The sequence below is a fragment of the Erpetoichthys calabaricus genome, chromosome 4, assembly GCF_900747795.2.
Source record: "Erpetoichthys calabaricus chromosome 4, fErpCal1.3, whole genome shotgun sequence".
In the NCBI taxonomy this organism is placed as follows: Eukaryota; Metazoa; Chordata; class Cladistia; order Polypteriformes; family Polypteridae; genus Erpetoichthys; species Erpetoichthys calabaricus.
The window spans coordinates 59,998,577-60,017,311 of NC_041397.2; the positions used below are offsets into that span (position 1 = coordinate 59,998,577).

General features: G+C 36.9%; 1 protein-coding gene across 1 annotated transcript in view; it reads left to right on the forward strand.

Annotated features, from left to right (window-relative positions):
* The first annotated feature begins 6,209 nt into the window (after positions 1-6,209).
* The window catches only part of sacs (sacsin molecular chaperone), a 104,737-nt gene continuing 92,211 nt past the window's right edge, over positions 6,210-18,735 (forward strand). Inside the window, exon 1 of the mRNA XM_051927316.1 lies at positions 6,210-6,743. Within this exon, the coding sequence (XP_051783276.1) occupies positions 6,691-6,743 (53 nt within the window). The 5' untranslated portion in view covers positions 6,210-6,690. The remainder of the gene's footprint in view (positions 6,744-18,735) is intronic.

The window sequence follows — 18,735 nt, forward strand, 5'->3', positions numbered from 1 at the left end:
CACACTAGTTCAGAATGGAACCAATGTGAGGTTTTTTATGGTGGCTGCAGTGCCAATTCTGCCACCAACCCTGAGGTTTTCCCTACAAGTTGGAGGGCCTACTTTCAGGGCTGCATGCTGGTTAACGTGATACCCAGGACGGAGCAATTGCAGGTTAAGGGCCTTGCTCAAAGGCCCAATGAAGTAGAGTCACTTTTGGCATTTACGGGATTTGAACCGGCAACCTTCCAATTGCCAGTGCAAATCGCTACCTCAGAGCCATCACTTATGTGATTAAATACATAAAGAAATAAGCAACAAAAATATATATTCTGAGACACATTTAATTACTTATACTCAAATTTCATGTTGTCATTATTTACTTATTGCCATATGTCTGTAGTACTTTTATTTGTCTATCTATTTAATATTTGTCCAAACTATTCCTCCGTGCCATTACACTGCTTGAATGATTTTAAATCAGAGTTTGACTTGCACAAAAGCCAACAAACTTTTTGATTTTGTGTGTGTTTTCTGACTTGCATGCATTCTGTAAAACTGTCAGCCTTAACTGACAAATTCTTTGTTATCAGGGAGGTTTATTCACAACTTTTCCCACACATATTATCATCGTTATCATTTTTATTCTGTTTTTCACGGGTTGCTATTCTAACTCATATGTGTACATGTAATGGACTGATATCGTAGTATGTATTTTGTAGTATTTGTGCAGTATGGTGATGCTCCAGTGACCTGGGACCAGTTCCTAGTTCAATTCCTTTGTGTCTATGCACAGAGTTTACATGCACTTCTTGTAAGATTTGGGAGATGTTTTTAAACAAGGTAACTTACTCATAACATATGTGAGTATAGGGGAAGAAAGCACAAATTCTTCCAAGGTAAGTGGAGATTGACAGCTTGTGGAGGAAGAAGGTCAGCATTACCCCGTTATAGAAAGGAATCCCAGCTCTTGCCAAGTAAGCCACTGTTTTACCGTTTTGAGTCAATTCTTGTAATGGAAATAGAACAAACCTTTGTGAGGATCGTGAAAAAGCTGCACCCAATGACAATATAATATGTGAAAATATAATTACAAAGACCTGTTGTAGACTTGTAATTTCTTAAATAAATGACAAGTCAACCATATTGTGTTTTATATTTAAACAGGCCCTTAAAGGTTTTATTTTATGCATCTACTGTATTTCCATCTGTAGTTTCTCTTATCAGGCATTTTAAAGCCCATTTTCATTCATTACCTTGGTACAGCAACCAGTTGTCAAAGTGAAAGTGAAGTTAATGAATGTGTAATTAAATCTGATTAGTGCTTTGTCCACATTTTCAAATCCATCCTCTTGACTTAAAGCAGCACTGTAAATTCCAAAGAGGCATGTCGACCATTTTTAGAATTTTTTTGTTTACATCTGCATTCTGCTTCTAATTTTGATGAACCACCTGCTTCCACTTTAACTGTAATTTTGCGAATTTCTCTTAAAAATAAAACATTTACCACACCCATACATGCTAATGAAGACTTTTGTGTCCTTAAAAACAGGTCAGAATAATTTTCTGCTTACTCAAAATTAGTAAAAGGTAACCCAGAAGGAGGTCTTCTTGGAACATTCATTAATGTTTCTTTTCTGTCTCCCTTAGGTCTCCACATGAACATATAAATTTTTTTTTTTTCAAAAAATATATTTATATACATAAAAACATAATTCCAAGTTGTGGAGTTTATATGTTCCCCCATGACTGCTTGCGCTCAAGTTTTCCTCCCATATCACCAAAGATGTGTTAGGTGAACTGAAGGTTCTAAACTGGTCCCAGTGTGACTGGATGAATGTGCGTATCTCTTGTGACGACTGGCATCCTTTTCAGAGCTGTTCCCCACTTTGTGTCCAGTGCTAGTGGTACAGATTCTGAAATATGTTCTGTGGGTTTGAGAATATAGAGTGTATATGTATATGCTGTCTATGTATACTGTATACTAAAAACATAAAAGAATTGAGTAACTGTAAATTAAACTATGATTTTCATGGATTTACTGAACATGCCACATGCAAAAATGCCTATGTTATATTTGTTTAACTAATCCTATCAATCTCTTATTTTACACATTTGTCAGCTGTACCTAAAGAGTGCTTTATCCTTCTGAGAAATATAATAATTCATTACAAGTTCCCTTAGGCGGAGACGCTCAAGAGGAATGTTTGGTATTTACTTGTAGTGGAAACAACAGTATGGAACTTTTAAAAGGTGTTTAAATTATCCTAAGGGACCTAGTTGTTTCTTCAGTTAAAGATATAAGCTACTTAATTATGCATTAGCATTCCAACAATCAATTTACAATCATAGAGTTTGAAAAAAAAATGAAATGAACACAGCTAGCATTTTTTCTTACTAATTCACACAGTAGATAATTATGTCTTATTTGTCATTACAATGCCCAATTTATTCTTTTGTGCAACTTACATAAAACCTACAATTTAGACTAGTCAGATGATTTAAAATATTAACACCAGAATTAATTTATTTGGAAATTACATATTTTTAGAAAACTGTTTAAACGTTTCTGAAATGGATGAATGGATGGATGAGTGGATGGTAATAGCAGGTGCCTCCTAACGAACAATCACAACATTCAGTTTTGATGTCCAGATTTTGGTTTCTTCCTTGCACCCAGTAGATGGACCTTAAATTTACTCAGTTCCGTTCCCATAAAGCACTTTCTTTCTTTCTTTCTTTCTTTCTTTCTTTCTTTCTTTCTTTCTTTCTTTCTTTCTTTCTTTCTTTCTTTCTTTCTTTCTTTCTTTCTTGTCAAGTATGCCTTTCTTTCTTGTTGTTCCCAGAAACTTGCTTGAAGGGATAAACACATGATTAGATCAGACCCATCCATTTCATATCTTTTCCAGGCCTCCAAAATTAAAGCGTACATTAGAAGGTCTGTGAATTGCCCTTTTATTTTCATTCTAAATTGGTCCAAGCATTAAAGATGTCACATTACTGGACAATACCCAAGTGGGTGTGGAAAATAGCTCAGCTTTTGTATTATAAAGAGAGATAGGATCTTTTTGAGGGTTTTCAGATGGTATTTTGCCTTATATTTGTTGTGAACTGATATATATTAGAACAGTGCTATTGCGTCTATCCCCAAGTCACATCACTTTAATATGCATGCATTGACTTCATCTAAAAATGCACCATGTAAACATATGTTTAATATGAAACACAAAAATTAATGTAATTCAAAATTGTGACATATAAATTTACATATTTGACAACTTAATGTATCCTTTGTTTTTAATAGCTGCCAGCATCCATTCTAGAACTCTTAAGTGCTAACCTAAGTTGAGTCCTGAGAACACAACACTTCTAGTACAAAAAAAAAAAAATCAAACCAAATGAACAAACTAGCGAGCACATGATTCTGGCTAATCAAGAGAAACAAATGTGAGAAAATGCCATAAAAGTTCCACTTTATTGAAAATTTGTATTTAGTTTGGAGAGCTACCAATAGGCCAATATTTCAAAAGCAAACCTAATCGCTTGGCTTACCAATGCAAGTCTTCTGCTCTTAAAATAATAAACCTAAATGGATTATAGGCATTTTTTTTATTTTAAAGGTCGTTTTGTTTGCAGAATGTATTTCAGTCTTCTTGACTATCTCAAACTTGAATTATAATATTTTATTTGCCAATAGATTCCAGAGTGTTGTTATTTTAGTATAATTTGTTTTAGATTTAGTATAGAAGAAGCCACATGTGTCAACAGGTGAAAATGAAACCGATGAATAATATGCCTTTATACCTTTTGGCAAAAGATAATTCTGATTTTTGACAGGAGTCGGGCACATTCTGAACATTTATAAGCAAGTATTCTCTCGCAAGTGAGCGCACCCTGGAGAAATTGCAGCGGCACGTAACCTGTCCGGATATGTTGGGGCTATTGCAGCCCCTCGATTTAAAAAAAAAAAAGAAAAAAAAAAAAAGATTGCTGACAGAGCAGCCCTGAATTCATGTATTAAGTGTTTCAAGCCGCTCTGCATACCACACGGTTTAGGATGAAACCCGACAAGATGTCACGAAGACACAAGTGAACAGATGCGCGGCTAGTCTGATGTAAGTACTATTTTTGTAGTGGGTCGCTACGCTGCCAGAAACAATGGTATTGTATTAATCTGATTTAATGCCCAGACGCAGAAACTCCGACCCACGAATTCATTGTAATTTAAGCGTTTTCCAGAATATTTGTTTTATGTCTATTGCAAGTTCGTAATACAATGCCATCAGCTTCTATATTCATAGAACTTTAAATTTTGTCATAATGTTAGGGCATCCGTTAACATCTAATAATAGCTGGTACAATATATAGCTTATAAGGTGGAAAAAAAAGCGACATGTCCATTGATAAATGCATACTGAAAATGTGCATCAGCATTTCGTATTTTAAATAACTATGTCTTTTTATTAAGGAGATGACAAACGGTGTTGCTTTTAGAAGTTATTATAATTATTTATGTATATGTCTCGCTGGTCTTTAAATTGTAACATACCATTGTGTACATTCTTTTTCAAAATCAATTTAATGCATTTCCCGTTCAATCTACTACAATATGCCTTTTTCGGTGACGCAGTGATTGGCTATTTCTTCGCAACCATGGAGACCGGGGTTGGCGTTCGGAGTGCTCCCTGCGTGAAATCTGCCTGTTCTCCGGGTGCTTCAGTTTCCACTCGCAATTCAAAGATATTACGGTTAGGTGGACTGGCGATGCTAAATTGGATGCGGTTTGTGTATTTGTACCCTTTTTGACACTCTATCTATCTATCTATCTATCTATCTATCTATCTATCTATCTATCTATCTATCTAATGATTCCAGCACCTAAACTATCCACTTGCTGTGTGCCAGATGAATTCATTTAAAAAAATTACTTTAGAACTGCTTTCACCATTGAATCTAAGTCATCGTTCCGTTTTCCCTCCTTTAAATTTCGAACTTTATTCTAGTTTGACGGGTTTCTGTGTCTTACGTCTGCCTACAAACAATGTTTCTAATTATCGGTCGTTACTTTTTCTACAATTTAAAATATGTCTATGCTTTTAATTGCACTAGCTTAAAGAGAATCTGATTTATTTTTAACCTTTGGACTAGACATAGGATAATAGGGTAAAGCGGGTTTAGAAGATTGATAATAGACCTGTTCTATCGTAAACAGTTTCTTCGTTATTTCGATCGATTAACCAGTTAGCGTTTATTAACGAAGAGGGTAGAATTGCTGATGTCAAGCAACATTACAGTAGACGCGCTGGAAAGAACCTGGGACGGTACTCAGTTTGGACCATGGCACCGCTTTTCTCGGCACTCAGTCTGTCCAAATCCATTAACGTTAGAGCGCCTACAGATGCAGTTGTGGACTTTGTGACAAAACTCGGGTGAACACGAGCTTGTGTCAGTTGTTTTTTACAAGGCGTAGACATGGAGCCTCAAGCACTGTGAGGTGCCATTCTAAACGTCATGCCAACAGGTCGCTGATTTTAACCTCATATGGTGCCTTTCATTTGATTGTACTGTAACATAGGTACACTGTTACACTGTTCCCAAGTCTGGATTGCAAACAGGTCAAGAAAGTGAAAGGGGTTTGCCAATCCATCGTGCGCCCCTACGGTTCAACGTCAAATTCGTGTGTCTTTATCCCACACACGTGTTTGAAATGTGCTTTACATTTAAAATTTTGAGCCGTTTTGACAAAACAAATACGATTCTTTGGTATTCGCTCCTTCTTCCTGTTTTCTTGAAAGCCTTCTTTCATACCTTTACTTCACCCTTACCGTTTCCTTTCTCAAAATGCGGCCTCTTTCCTCCGAGCTTTCATAACTTCAAGAACAGCTGTCGTTCGTAGCTGCTTGAGGCCACAGATCGAATCTTTGTAATACGAGTATGAAATCATTGTCCGTCATAGCCACGCTAGATAAATGAGACTACCAGATTTACCGGCATTCACGTCGGCTAATAAAATTAAGTTGAAGGGCAAGGTGGTGCAATCATCAAACAAGTTCATTTAAGTTAGCACCCGTTATTACTGTACACGATTTGTGCAGTACTTCTAGGACGCGATCTTGTCATATTTCCTTTATCGAACTCGTTTACTGTACTGCGTCTTTAAAGCAATTTTACACTCGCCACTTCCAGGCCTACAAGTACCAGAATGCAAAGCGGTAGCCGCTGCAAAGCAGAAATCCGCAGCTTGGATAGAAGTGCTAAGCGTTTATTATTAGAAACAGTTGTACGGTAGGAAGTGGCTTGCGTGACTGCATGCCTCCCTTATGCGTTTCCCTCGCTCATGTCTTTCTTTCAGGACCGTGCAACACATGCTGGTTTTGAAAACCTGGCACGTATCAGAAAAAAAAGGACTAAGAAGAAAAATTGGCAAGACGTATATCTGAGGAGTTAAAAAAGAAATCAACATCCTTGGTATCTGGGGGGAATAAAGTAACGGACAGCATCAGGCAGAGTTATTGGACGCACAGTGCGAAGCCTATGAAGAGACTGCAGCTTACTGTACCTGGTCGCCGAGGCAGCGCTTGTGGACTGAAGGACGAAATGAATGAGGAGGCGCGGCATTAGGCGAGTCACGAGCCTAACGGTCTGCAGCGGCGTTCCGGGTGGAGCCGGGCTCTGCGCTCCCTGCACGAGGAGAGGGCGCCGAATGAATGCATGCCCGGGCCATCGAGCAGCAAGTTAGCGATGGCAGCCCAGGAGGAGGAGAGGTAAGGGCGCCACCCTGACGTGTTTCGTCTTCCGCTTCTAATTTATATTGATTTGTTTTTCTTTATAATTTAAAGGCAGCAGCACAGTTTAGCTGCCATCTGCGAAAATGTCGTGGGCTTTCTGACTGACTAATGAATACGATTGTTTCTTTTCTTTTTTTTTGCATTTCCTATCATTATAGACGAGATGTGTGACCTCATTAAAGCTGACCCCAGGGGAATTCCAGTCACGGGGCTGAAGGACCCCTACTGTCAAAATATAAAATGAGGCATGGTGACATTGGAGTGTTGCAGGGATGGACAGAGCCCTTCCAGGAATCTTGTGCAGTTCTGTCACATTCCCATCGGTGCTGTAGGAATGTGTGTTATTGTCTCATGTCCAGAACAGTGCCGCTGTAAACACCCTTCAAAAGACAATGCCACACATATGGCCCAGCATTTCCATGAGTGTTGAGTGAGCACTTGATGAATGTTAGCATCAAACATCAGGCACATGTAAGTCTGACTTAGAGCGCAGCAACAACTACATTGCATACTTTGTGTGTCTGCACTGGCATTAGATACCTTACAGGTGTCATCTCCCAAGTGAAACTTTTAGTTAGCCATATTTCACTTTTTTGCCTCCACTGAAGGGATTTTAAAAATCATTCATTTTCAGATCTTGGTAGCAAACGGTTTGAGGCACAAGCCTGATTTGGATGACATGAAGAGTTGGATTACAATTCACAGCGCTGCTCAACTTCTGTCTCACAGCTAAAGAAATAATTTTACAAAAACTCTATTTTTAAATTATTGTTTATTATGGGCAGAAAAGCTCATATAGACATGCCATATAAGAACATACGAAATTTGACAAATGAGAGGAGACCATTCAGTCCGTCAAGCTCATTTGTTTAGATGATAGCTAAGCTGCCCCCATATCTTAGCCACATACATCTTTTAAGGTTGTCAGGGTTTCTCTTTCAACTGCATGTCTTGGTAGTTTGTTCCACATTCCCATAACTCTTTGCATAAAGAAGTGATTCCTGGCTTCAGTCCTAAATGCATTTCCTCTTACTTTTAACTGGTGTCCTCAAGTATGTGACTCACCACACCAGTAAGCTGAAAGAATTCGACTGGTTCTGCTTTGTCAATGCCTTTGAGATCTTTGAAAAACTGGATTAGGGCACCACATAGACCCCTGCTCAAGATTAAAGTTTAATTCTCTGAGTCTATTGGAGTAGGAAATGCCCTTTAGGCCTGGATGCACCTGGTTGCTCTCCTCTGCATAGCTTCAAGTGCTACTATGTCCTTCGTTTAGTGTGGTGATCAGAACTGCACACAATACTCTAGATACGGTCTTAGTAGTACATAATATAGTCTAAGTGTAATGTCTCTCAATTTACATTAAACAGTTTTTACAATATAACCTAACATTTTATTTGCGTTTTTATTAGCGTTTGTGAATATTCATGCATAATCCAAATTAAAGGTACTTCATCTTAGAATCTTAAGACTGCAAGGAAAAATAGGTATTTATTGTGCTGTCATATTGCCCAGGTATTTGAAAGTAATCAATAAAGGTGGATTTGTACAAAATGAACACATTATACTAAAATACTACTGCCAATAATACAGTACACATAGTAATACTGCTACTGACTTTTGCATTGTAAGTGCTAAGTACAACTTTTTACATTTTCTTCTACAACCGGAGCACAAGCAGGTTAAGTGAGTTGCTTATGTTTACACACAGCTAGTCAGATAATTAATCTGTTTATTTTATATGTTCACTCATTGCAGTTCAGGGTTTAAAGGGATCTGAGCCCATCCCAGCTGCATCGGGGTGTTTGTTTGAAAGGGACGTAAGTCCACTGAGCACATGCACCTTAGAAACACAACTTTGCAAGATGGGTAAGTGTTTGGAATATGAAAAGAAATTCACACAGGAATGATTCCAACTCCACAAAGATAATTTTAGGGGCAGTGTTTGACCCAAGGACTCTGGTATTCTGTAAGGCAGCAGCACTAACCACTACACTGTCATGCTGGTGGCTAGTTAGTTAGTTGAAGACTGGGAGAGCTTGGCAGATTTTTACAGCTTGTAAAGCAGGGTTGATATTTTCAGGAATTCATACTGCAGCCATACATTCAGTGTATCACTGCATAGTCCATACATCCTGGTTGTATTGATCAATATTTATGTAGTCAAGAATCTCATAATCTTGATGTGATTTAACAGATTGCTCACCTCTTGACATCCCTTACAATTTATTTAAGTATGTTATGTTTTAATTGATTGGCTGCCTTACCCATGATTCTACTGGGATGAGCTCTGCTCCCCTGTGACACTGAAATGAATTAAGAAGGTTTGAGTATGTTATGTTAGGTTTCAGTTTCAATGATCCAGGTCGTTCTGTTTTCCTCCACCACTCTAAATGTATGTGTTTAGGGTTGATCAATGACTTTACATCATCCCTGTACAAATGATTTTGGATGTGTCCGGCAGTGGACTGACATTGGGCTGGTTGTTGCTTTGCTGTTAGGAAATCTTATGCCACCCCACACCACTCCCCTACTCTAAACAAGATGAAATGAGACTGAAAATGGAAGGGTATTTTATGCAGGTATTCTTTTGACTATTAATTAGAAGGAAGTAACCACCCAGCTCATACTTAACAAAAGTTTCTTTCAGTCTATCATTTTTCAATCTTACAAACATACTTATTCAATTATGGGCTTAAGAAGCCATTAGAGCCTATCTGTGGATGTGCTGGGTGCAAACTGGAAATCAGCCTCGTATTGGCTCCCAGTTGATTTCACTGTGTGAATAAACATAAAGGTGTGTGACATATGCACAGCTGCAAGACAGTGGTCAGTTCATATGTTAGTGGTCAGTTCTCTTCAGAGAACCTTTTAGGCAGTTTTCTATTATCCTTGATTTTTTTATAGACTCCAATTAAATACTCATTTTAATAATTCTTGCAACAATATTTTTGCTTCATTCTTGGTTTTGACTTCATTATCTGTAGGAAATGTGCATCATAGCTATGAAAAATTTCATAATGTGTTATGTCTGTAGCAGAGATGAGATACGTCCTAAATTAGGCATACTGTGATTTTGTTGAAACTGCCAACAAGCAGAAAATCGTCACATTTAAGACAGTTCTTCAAGTAAAATTTGTGAATGGGTGATGGTCCCCATTCGATAGTTTTTTGGGGAAAAGACACTAAATATTTGACATCAAGGACAAAATATGGGGCTGATTCTTTGATTTAGTATTTAGAAATCAAATGTCATTCTGTTGTTGTAGTTTTTCCAGTATAAAATATCACACAGACTGGGGTGATGATATATGAAAGTCTACAGCTAGCTCAATTGATTTGAATGGGTTTGTTTCATAAGGACATTGCCTTGAATGTATAATTCACCGCCTTTGTTTTCCACCAACAAAAAACATTATATGGCAGTGTCAGTGAAACAGCAATAAAATGGGAAAATACTTTGCTTATCTGGTGGTAACAGAATGCATAGCTTTCAGAAACTGTAAAGATGGTGTAACATACATCATTTATGTTAGGTAGAATGCCTAGAGGGGGCTGGGTGGTCTTGTGGCCTCGGAACCCCTGCAGATTTTATTTTTTTTCTTTAGCTGTCTGGAGTTTTTGTTTATGTCCTCCCTGGCCATCGGACCACACTTTTATTCTATGTTAATTAGTATTGCCTAATTTTATTTTTTATATTTTGTCCTTTTTCTCATTCTTCATCCTGTAAAGCACTTTGAGCTACATCATTTATATGAAAATGTGCTATATAAATAAATATTGTTGTTCTTGACTATATTTGTGTCAACAATAACTAAGTTAAAGAACAAAATAAATGCATCATTCAACATCTGTTGCTAACCAATATATCTTCCTCTTCTATATACTTTATATACAATTTACTGTCTGTCTGTCTGTTAGAGCTTCATGTGAAAACCACAGGCACCTGTTTCAACAAAACTTTGCAGTTATTTCCAGTGGTTTAACTTTGATTATACGCTAATAAAAGTTTAGATTTTATCCATATAAATGTCTAGAAAAAAGTAAAAACTATGACAACCTAAATAAAACTTGCCATTATCATGCCAAAATAAATACTATATTAATAGCATAACATATCTGCTAGATGGCAACAACAGATCAGTAGTGTTCCTTATTGAAATTGCTTCTTAACAATGGAGCTTTGTTTATTTAGAATCTATTTATCTTATTCTTATTGTTATCTATATAGCTTATAAAATTGAATTTCTGTCTGTCTGTCTGTTTCAGCATCACACAAAAATCACTGCATCAATTTCTACAAAACTTCAGTTATTTCCGGTATAGTCTAACTTTGAATATATGCTAATAAAACGTTAACTCAAATGCATTGCAAGATATCTTAAAATACACAGGAAGGCCCTTGGAAAGCATATGCAATTTACAGGAAATAAATATGACATATTTTGAATTATGATTCAGATATCTGTTTTGATTTAGCCAGGAATTTAATGCTATCAACAGATTTGTTAAATACAAATTATTTTGTATATTATAATATTAATCATGTTTTTTATGCTTTGAATATTGTTTTGTTTTGTTGATTTATTGTGTTTAGTTATGAGCCCTGGTCCCATTAAGGTAGAGTTTCACTGGGCAGGGTCACAGTGATGTACAGCTAGAAGATCGCTCTCTGCCTATATAGTTCCAGTCAGCGGGTCAGGTCCTCCAGCTTGGCACTGAGTATTGTATTGGAAGCATCATTTGTTAAGGACTTTTGTGGATTTTTTTTTTTTTTTGACATCTTTTTTCTCTGTTTTTGTGGTTATTCTGAACATTTGGTCTCAGCCAGCTGGGTCTAGAGTTGGGAAGCAAGGCCCTCATTTTTCGGCATTTTGGGATAAGTTGTACAACATTTTCAAAGTATATTTGAGATATCTCAAATGCACAGGAATGTATTTCACAAAATTTTAAATTGCATTTGAGATCCCTTGAAATGCATTTGAGATATCTCAAAATGAAGAGACTATCATTTCAAGATATTTGAAATCTATGTGAGATATCTTAAGATGCGTTTGAAATAGATGTATTTATGTAATTAATTTTAAGAAACCTTGAGTGCATTTTTCAGATATCTTAAAGTACAACTTTAGATATCTCTAAATGTTAATTTGGCTTGCCAAAACATAGTCACAAGTTATTGCATATGCATAGTATAAGACATTGGCAAAATTCTAGCAAATTGAAGGGACGTAGTGATTGGTACTGAGTAGTGACTACTTGAGAGTGTCAAAATAGGATAGATTAGTCCAAGAAAGTTTATCTAATATGTGTTTATTCAGTTTGAATCAACATACAAATATAGGCAAAAGTCAGAATCAAGTAAAGTAGTAAAACTAAATATGAATTCAGTAAATAGTCTTAAGTTGTTTAATATGGATATTTTATTTGTGCATTATTTTTGCACAATATGTAGCCTTCTAACATTAACATAGCATGGCAAAACATGTGAACATGTGCCTAGCAGCTGTGCCTGTGCCCTGCTAAACAGATGTGACAGACATAAAAGCTTGTGACATCCCCAATGCATTATAAAACCTAAACAATCAAATCATAAAATAAATTCTAAGAAATAAATTAACTACAGATAAAAATCATAGCTTGACAAAGACAAAAAAATCTGTTTAGAACCTGACAGAGACATTTTTTATCAAGAAATTCTATGGGAAATTCTTGCATAGCAAACACTGGTTGTGTAAGAATAACTAAAAGGGTATGGGAAACCTGCAATCCTGCACTGATTTCAAGCCCTGCATTATATCAGGAATTTTGCTATCTCTCTTCTCTATGAAACATCACTATGAACAATGTGGGGTGAGTAGTAGATACAAAAATGAAAATGTTTAGGTGGAGTATTCCTTTATATATTGTTATGTGAATTTAATTCAAACCAAGGTGCTTAGCTAGTTGTAGTATGTAGCTAACATTTGTTGATGTTTACATCTTTTTTGGTTTCTCCAAGTAGCATTTTTTACTGGATTTGAAAATTTGCTAGCACTTTTTCCATTTCATTATCTTAAATATTATGGAGAACTAAAAATGAAATGTTTACTTTAGGAAAGAACATACCCAAATAGCATTACAGTAATCCTTCCTCCATCGCGGGGGTTGCGTTCCAGAGCCACCCGCGAAATAAGATAATCCGCGAAGTAGAAACCATATGTTTATATGGTTATTTTTATATTGTCATGCTTGGGTCACAGATTTGCGCAGAAACACAGGAGATTGTAGAGAGACAGGAACGTTATTCAAACACTGCAAACAAACATTTGTCTCTTTTTCAAAAGTTTAAACTGTGCTCCATGACAAGACAGAGATGACAGTTCTGTTTCACAATTAAAAGAATGCAAACATATCTTCCTCTTCAAAGGAGTGCGTGTCAGGAGCACAGAATGTCACATAGATAGAGAAAACAATCTCTAGCAAACAAATCAATAGGGCTGTTTGGCTTTTAAGTATGCGAAGCACCGCGGCACAAAGCTGTTGAAGGCGGCAGCTCACACCCCCTCCGTCAGGAGCAGGGAGAGAGAGAGAGAGAGACAGAGTTTGTTTTTCAGTCAAAAATCAATACGTGCCCTTCGAGCTTTTAAGTATGCGAAGCACTGTGCAGCATGTCGTTTCAGGAAGCAGCTGCACAAAAGATAGCAACGTGAAGATAATCTTTCAGCATTTTTAGACGAGCGTCCATATCGTCTAGGTGTGCGAACAGCCCCCCTGCTCAATCCCCATACGTCAGGATCACAGATAGTCAGCGCAAGAGAGAGAGAAAAGTAAGCAATCTAGCTTCTCAGCCATCTGCCAATAGCGTCCCTTGCATGAAATCAACTGGGCAAACCAACTGAGGAAGCATGTACCAGAAATTAAAAGACCCATTGTCCGCAGAAATCCGCGAACCAGCAAAAAATCAGCGATATATATTTAAATATGCTTACATATAAAATCCGCGATGGAGTGAAGCCGCGAAAGGCGAAGTGCGATATAGCAAGGGATCACTGTATTAATTTATTGTCACATTCTGCACCTCTCACACATTTTCTACAATGGTTGCATTCACTACCTGCAGACTACCCTTTATATCTCTACATGAATATAATTTAGTTTTCCCGAATAATTCTAATGTATTTGCCTCATACAGGAGCCATTCACCTACCTCTTCCACACCTCCAACCATTTCCTTGTTTTTTCCTGCATTTACCTTAAGGCCTTTCACTTCCAATTAAGCTTGTTCTTTAATTGTGCTTTACTTTTTACCATCAATACAAGATCACTGACGTAAAACAGCTCCCAGGGCAATCCTTCACACACTTTTCTAGTTGCTATCTCCATTACTATCACAAGGCCAAAAAAAGACTCCTCTATTGAGCAAATTATTTTCAGTACAGTACTTTCTTTTTACTTTTGTAAAAATTAGTTCAGCTGCTGTAACAGACATTCCATGGCTTCCATTTTTGCCCCTTTTTATTTTATGAAAAAATAGTGCATATGTTAGGTGAACAAGAATGCCATTAACACATTTGAAAACTCAAACTAGTTGTGAATGTTTTTTTTAAAGAGTCTGTTTTGAGTAAAACTACTTTTAAAAGTTTCAGAATGCTGTTGGCTTTTGTAAGTACCATTTCAGGCTTATAAACTCTTTTGACCTGGACAAAATTGCAAAGAAACGTTTGGCATGGTATCTAGTGTAACTCCATTTAAAAGTTCATGCTTTTACTTATGTACAGGTGTTACTCAAGTGACTTGACAGCTTGTATCATTCTGTGTAAGCAGCTGAAAAGAAGCCAATCCCTTTCAGACACTTTCTTTCTTTTCCCTCATATTGCCAAATCTGTTTTATTGAGATTTGTCTTTTTATGTGAAGGTTTCTTTACATTTTGAATGTGTTTAAACATCTCCTCATCCTTCACACTAACTTTTATTCAGCCTTTTTTCAGCATGACTTTCTTGACATCTGAGACTGCCAGACCTTTTTTCACATGGTTTGCTAGATACTCCACAGTGTATTTGCTTCAAATCATTAACACCCATTTATACAAAGATTGCAGTTTTAATATAAACTGAAATAAACCTTGGTGAGTATATGTCCTCCTATACATTTGGATTAGGCATCTGATAACCTATGCTCAAACTGGAATTGTTCTGACAGTTGTTTGAATTTGGCAATGTATAATAGTGGAAAAAGTGTGGGTGGTTTAGTATTACTTAGGTTATTCTTAAACACCTTCAAAACAGAAGTGCTGATAGCTAGTTCTCCTGCCAAAGCTCAAACTAGTTTTGAACTCCTTGTCTTTCACTGACTTTTGTAAATACCACGTTCAGAATCTTGGGGTTATTTTTGATAGCAGCCCCTCTTTTGAGACACAGATAAATTCTATGGTCAAGAGTTGCTTTTTTCAGCTTTGTCTTTTAGCCAAGGTTAAGCCTTTTTTATCTCCTAGGGATCTTGAAAATGTTATTCATGCTTTCATCTTTTCTTGGCTTGATTTCTGCAACTTGTTGTAGTCTGGGATCAGCTAATCCCTGATACACATGTTGCATTTGGTTCAGAATGCCTCTTCCTGTTTTTTTGGTTGGGACAAAAAAAGTTTGATTCTGTCCAATTATACAGTAGCCTCTTTATACTGGATACCTGTTAGTTTTAGTTGATTTTAATCAATACATAGGTATATTCCCACTTATTTATCTGAATTGTGTATTATACACCAGCCACCTAGAGAGCTTAGATCTACCAGTCAGTTGTCTCTTCTTGCCCCGCGTATGAAGTGCAAAACTAAGAGGGATAGGGCTTTTGCAGATGCTGCACCTCTTCTGTGAAATTCATTACTTTCAATTGGACGATTTAAAACGACTGAAGACACATTTCCATTCTCTAGCTTTCCATGACCTTTAGTGATACTGATGGTTCCTTCCTCGTAGTCATTTCTTTGTTTCAATTTACTGCTGGTTTGTATTGTGTTTTTATTTTATTTTATTCTATATATTTTATGTATATTTATTGTTTATTTTATTGTAAAGCACTTTGGCTACAGCATTACTGATGCTGTTTTAAATGTGCTCTATAAATAAATCGACAATAGCCAGGTTTCCATTCAAGGAGTTTTTGCGAAAAAATATTTAGCGCTTCAAATTTTTTTACCGATATAGCTGATGGAAATGCTAATTATCGATAAAATGTTGTACATGTCGACATAATATTTTTCCGTTTAACTTTAGCGCATAAATTCCATATCGATAATTCAGATGTCGCAAAAACTACATTGGAAACACTTTTTGTCGGAAAAAAGGGCTTTAACGCAAATAAATGTGTCACATTTTCATTACGTGCAATCAAAACGAGAATGGCGGAGCGGTTCGCATGGTCTGATGAAGAGAGTTTTTTTTTTGATTAAACGTCCTTATTTTGCATTAATTCAAATTTCAGTTTTAATTAAAAACCTTAAGGGAAGCAGGTTACAGTACTAATTCAGTTGTTGTCGCACTGAGAAGGGATGTTGAAAAGTAGGCTCACCTGTACAGATCCGATGCTGCAAACACAGCTGCATCATGGGCACTTCCAGGAGTGCCAACGCAAATGACTCGTATCATGCACCTGTCATCAACAAGGGCCTGGAGAACAATAGATGGCCACCCTTTGCGATTAATGTAATCGCGGTAGCCTTCCGTCGGGGGAAGAATAGGCACATGCGTGCCATCCAGCGCACCATAAATCTGTGGCACAAGATGCACCAAGGAATTGCGGTATGCAATTTCATTGGCCTCCGCTACAGTCGGAAGTCTGATATAACGCCGCATTAATTTTTCTTTAATAGCGGTGCACACAGCATATACACATCGATGGACGGTAGTTTTACTAACCCCGAAAGTTTCTCCAACTACTCTATACTCGGCGCAGGTTGCCAGCTTGTAAAGGGCGATGGCAATCCGCTTTTGGGTTGGAACCGGTGGTCGGTGGCAACCTGTGATGGGCGCAACATCAGGACTGATGAATCCACACAACATCTCAAACGTCGGCCGTGTCATTATAAAATGTTGCAGCCAGAGATTTTCTGTGAAGTGTCTCTCCACCACCTCCTCCCAGAAGGTCTTATTCCGTCGTCTCTCCCATACCCGTGGGTTTCGTCGCACTGGGGTACTTTCTTCGAGCTCTAGGGCTATCAGACAAGCAACTGCTTCATTCTGCTGTCGTCTTCGGATATTATGTACAATTCCAATTATTTGTGAAACTGAAATAACAGTAAGCTGGCAAATTTCAAAAAACTGTGTGAATAATCTCTCCATTTCTTTGTTTCTTTGTTTAGTGGAGGGGGTGTAACGTGGAAAACAAAAGGTAGATAATTTGCGACATACACAAAATTATGTATGGAAACGGCTCAAGGGCAGATTTTTTTCGCGATACAACAAAACTTATGTGACAGTTCGTTTTGGGGGGGGGGGGGGGGGGTGACGTCATCACACACACCATTTTATCGATAAAAAGCCAGTTTGATGGAAACAGGCTGGAGACAGCAAATTTCAAAAAAATTTTTTACGTATATTCTGTTTGTCGATAACAAAACGTCACAAAAAACTGGATGGAAACTTAGCTATTGACATTGACAATATCTGTGTGAAGATTGTAGATTTTGGTCTGGCTACTATAGTCAAGCTCCTAATATATATTATAGGCCTATTTCTACTTCTTAATACAAGTATACTTGCACCTCATTTTCATCTTGTTATATTTTTGGCAGTGCTGTACTGCTTAATTTTCTTCACCTGCTTAACTATTTCCTGGAAGCAAACAATACATGTATACGCCAGTCGTTTTAGCTGTATTTGTTTTTGTTACACATGCTTTGTTAACTTCTTGCTTCTAGTATCAAAGCCACACCTGATTTGAACATCACACATAATTTTCCAGTGTCACAGCTAAGCCTATTTCCTCTTTCTGGTCCACACTGTGCAGTCTATTACTTACTGTTATCTCATAACTGTTTGCCAGCACTTTTGGTCTAGTAAAACTTATAACCTCATGCATCACTCAAATCTAAGCAAATATTATATATGTTTATAAAGAAAATGAAGTACCTACACTTATCACTGTTTTTCTAGTTTTATGTTTTAGTTTTTAGTTTTAGTTCTAATGTATCTTTTTGTTCTAGTTTACAGATTTAATTTGTTTTTTCAGAAATTAACTTTTTGTTTTTGTTGCAAATTATTAGTTTTGATTTAGTCACTGAAAATGTTCATATAAACACTGGTTTGCAGTCTAAACCAGTTTTCCTTTGTAGTTACTTAATATATGAAACATAATTTGACTGTGACAGAACACAGTTATCTCATGATAATGTTTTAAAAATGCAAGAATCAAAAAATTCGAACATGAGCGTCAGTAGTCTTTGCACCCTAGCAACCAAGTTACCCAAACTATTCTATAACATTTCAGTAATTATTTACTGCTCTGATGCTGATCGTTCTGATCATAAAATAGGTAATTACGATAGCAATTGAGATGAATTCATAATTATTTGCAGAATTATGGTATTTGAGGGTTCCTCTAGAGTGCCTCTGTCTCTTGCACTATTTGGCTCAAAAACTAATCATCAACTCATAGCAGGCTAAGGTTTTGAGTTTTGTATTTCTCCATTTAGCTATTTTAGCACTAGACCATCCTCAAGAAACTGTGACACACAGGCACACACACACAACAAGATATCGATGTTTTCGGTATTGGGGCTCCTAAAACGTTGTGATCCATTGAAAACCAGAGACTGACGTTTTTCATGAATCTAAAGCTCCCCCGATAGTTTATAGTGGAGGAGGGCGCAAAGCAAAAAAATTATATCCTGTTGTTACTTTTAACTTTAACCTGGTGTAATTTTAAACAAGTCGCCATTTAATTTCAAAAACACTTTTATTTTTATAATATTCAGTTTGTGAGCAGTAATATCAC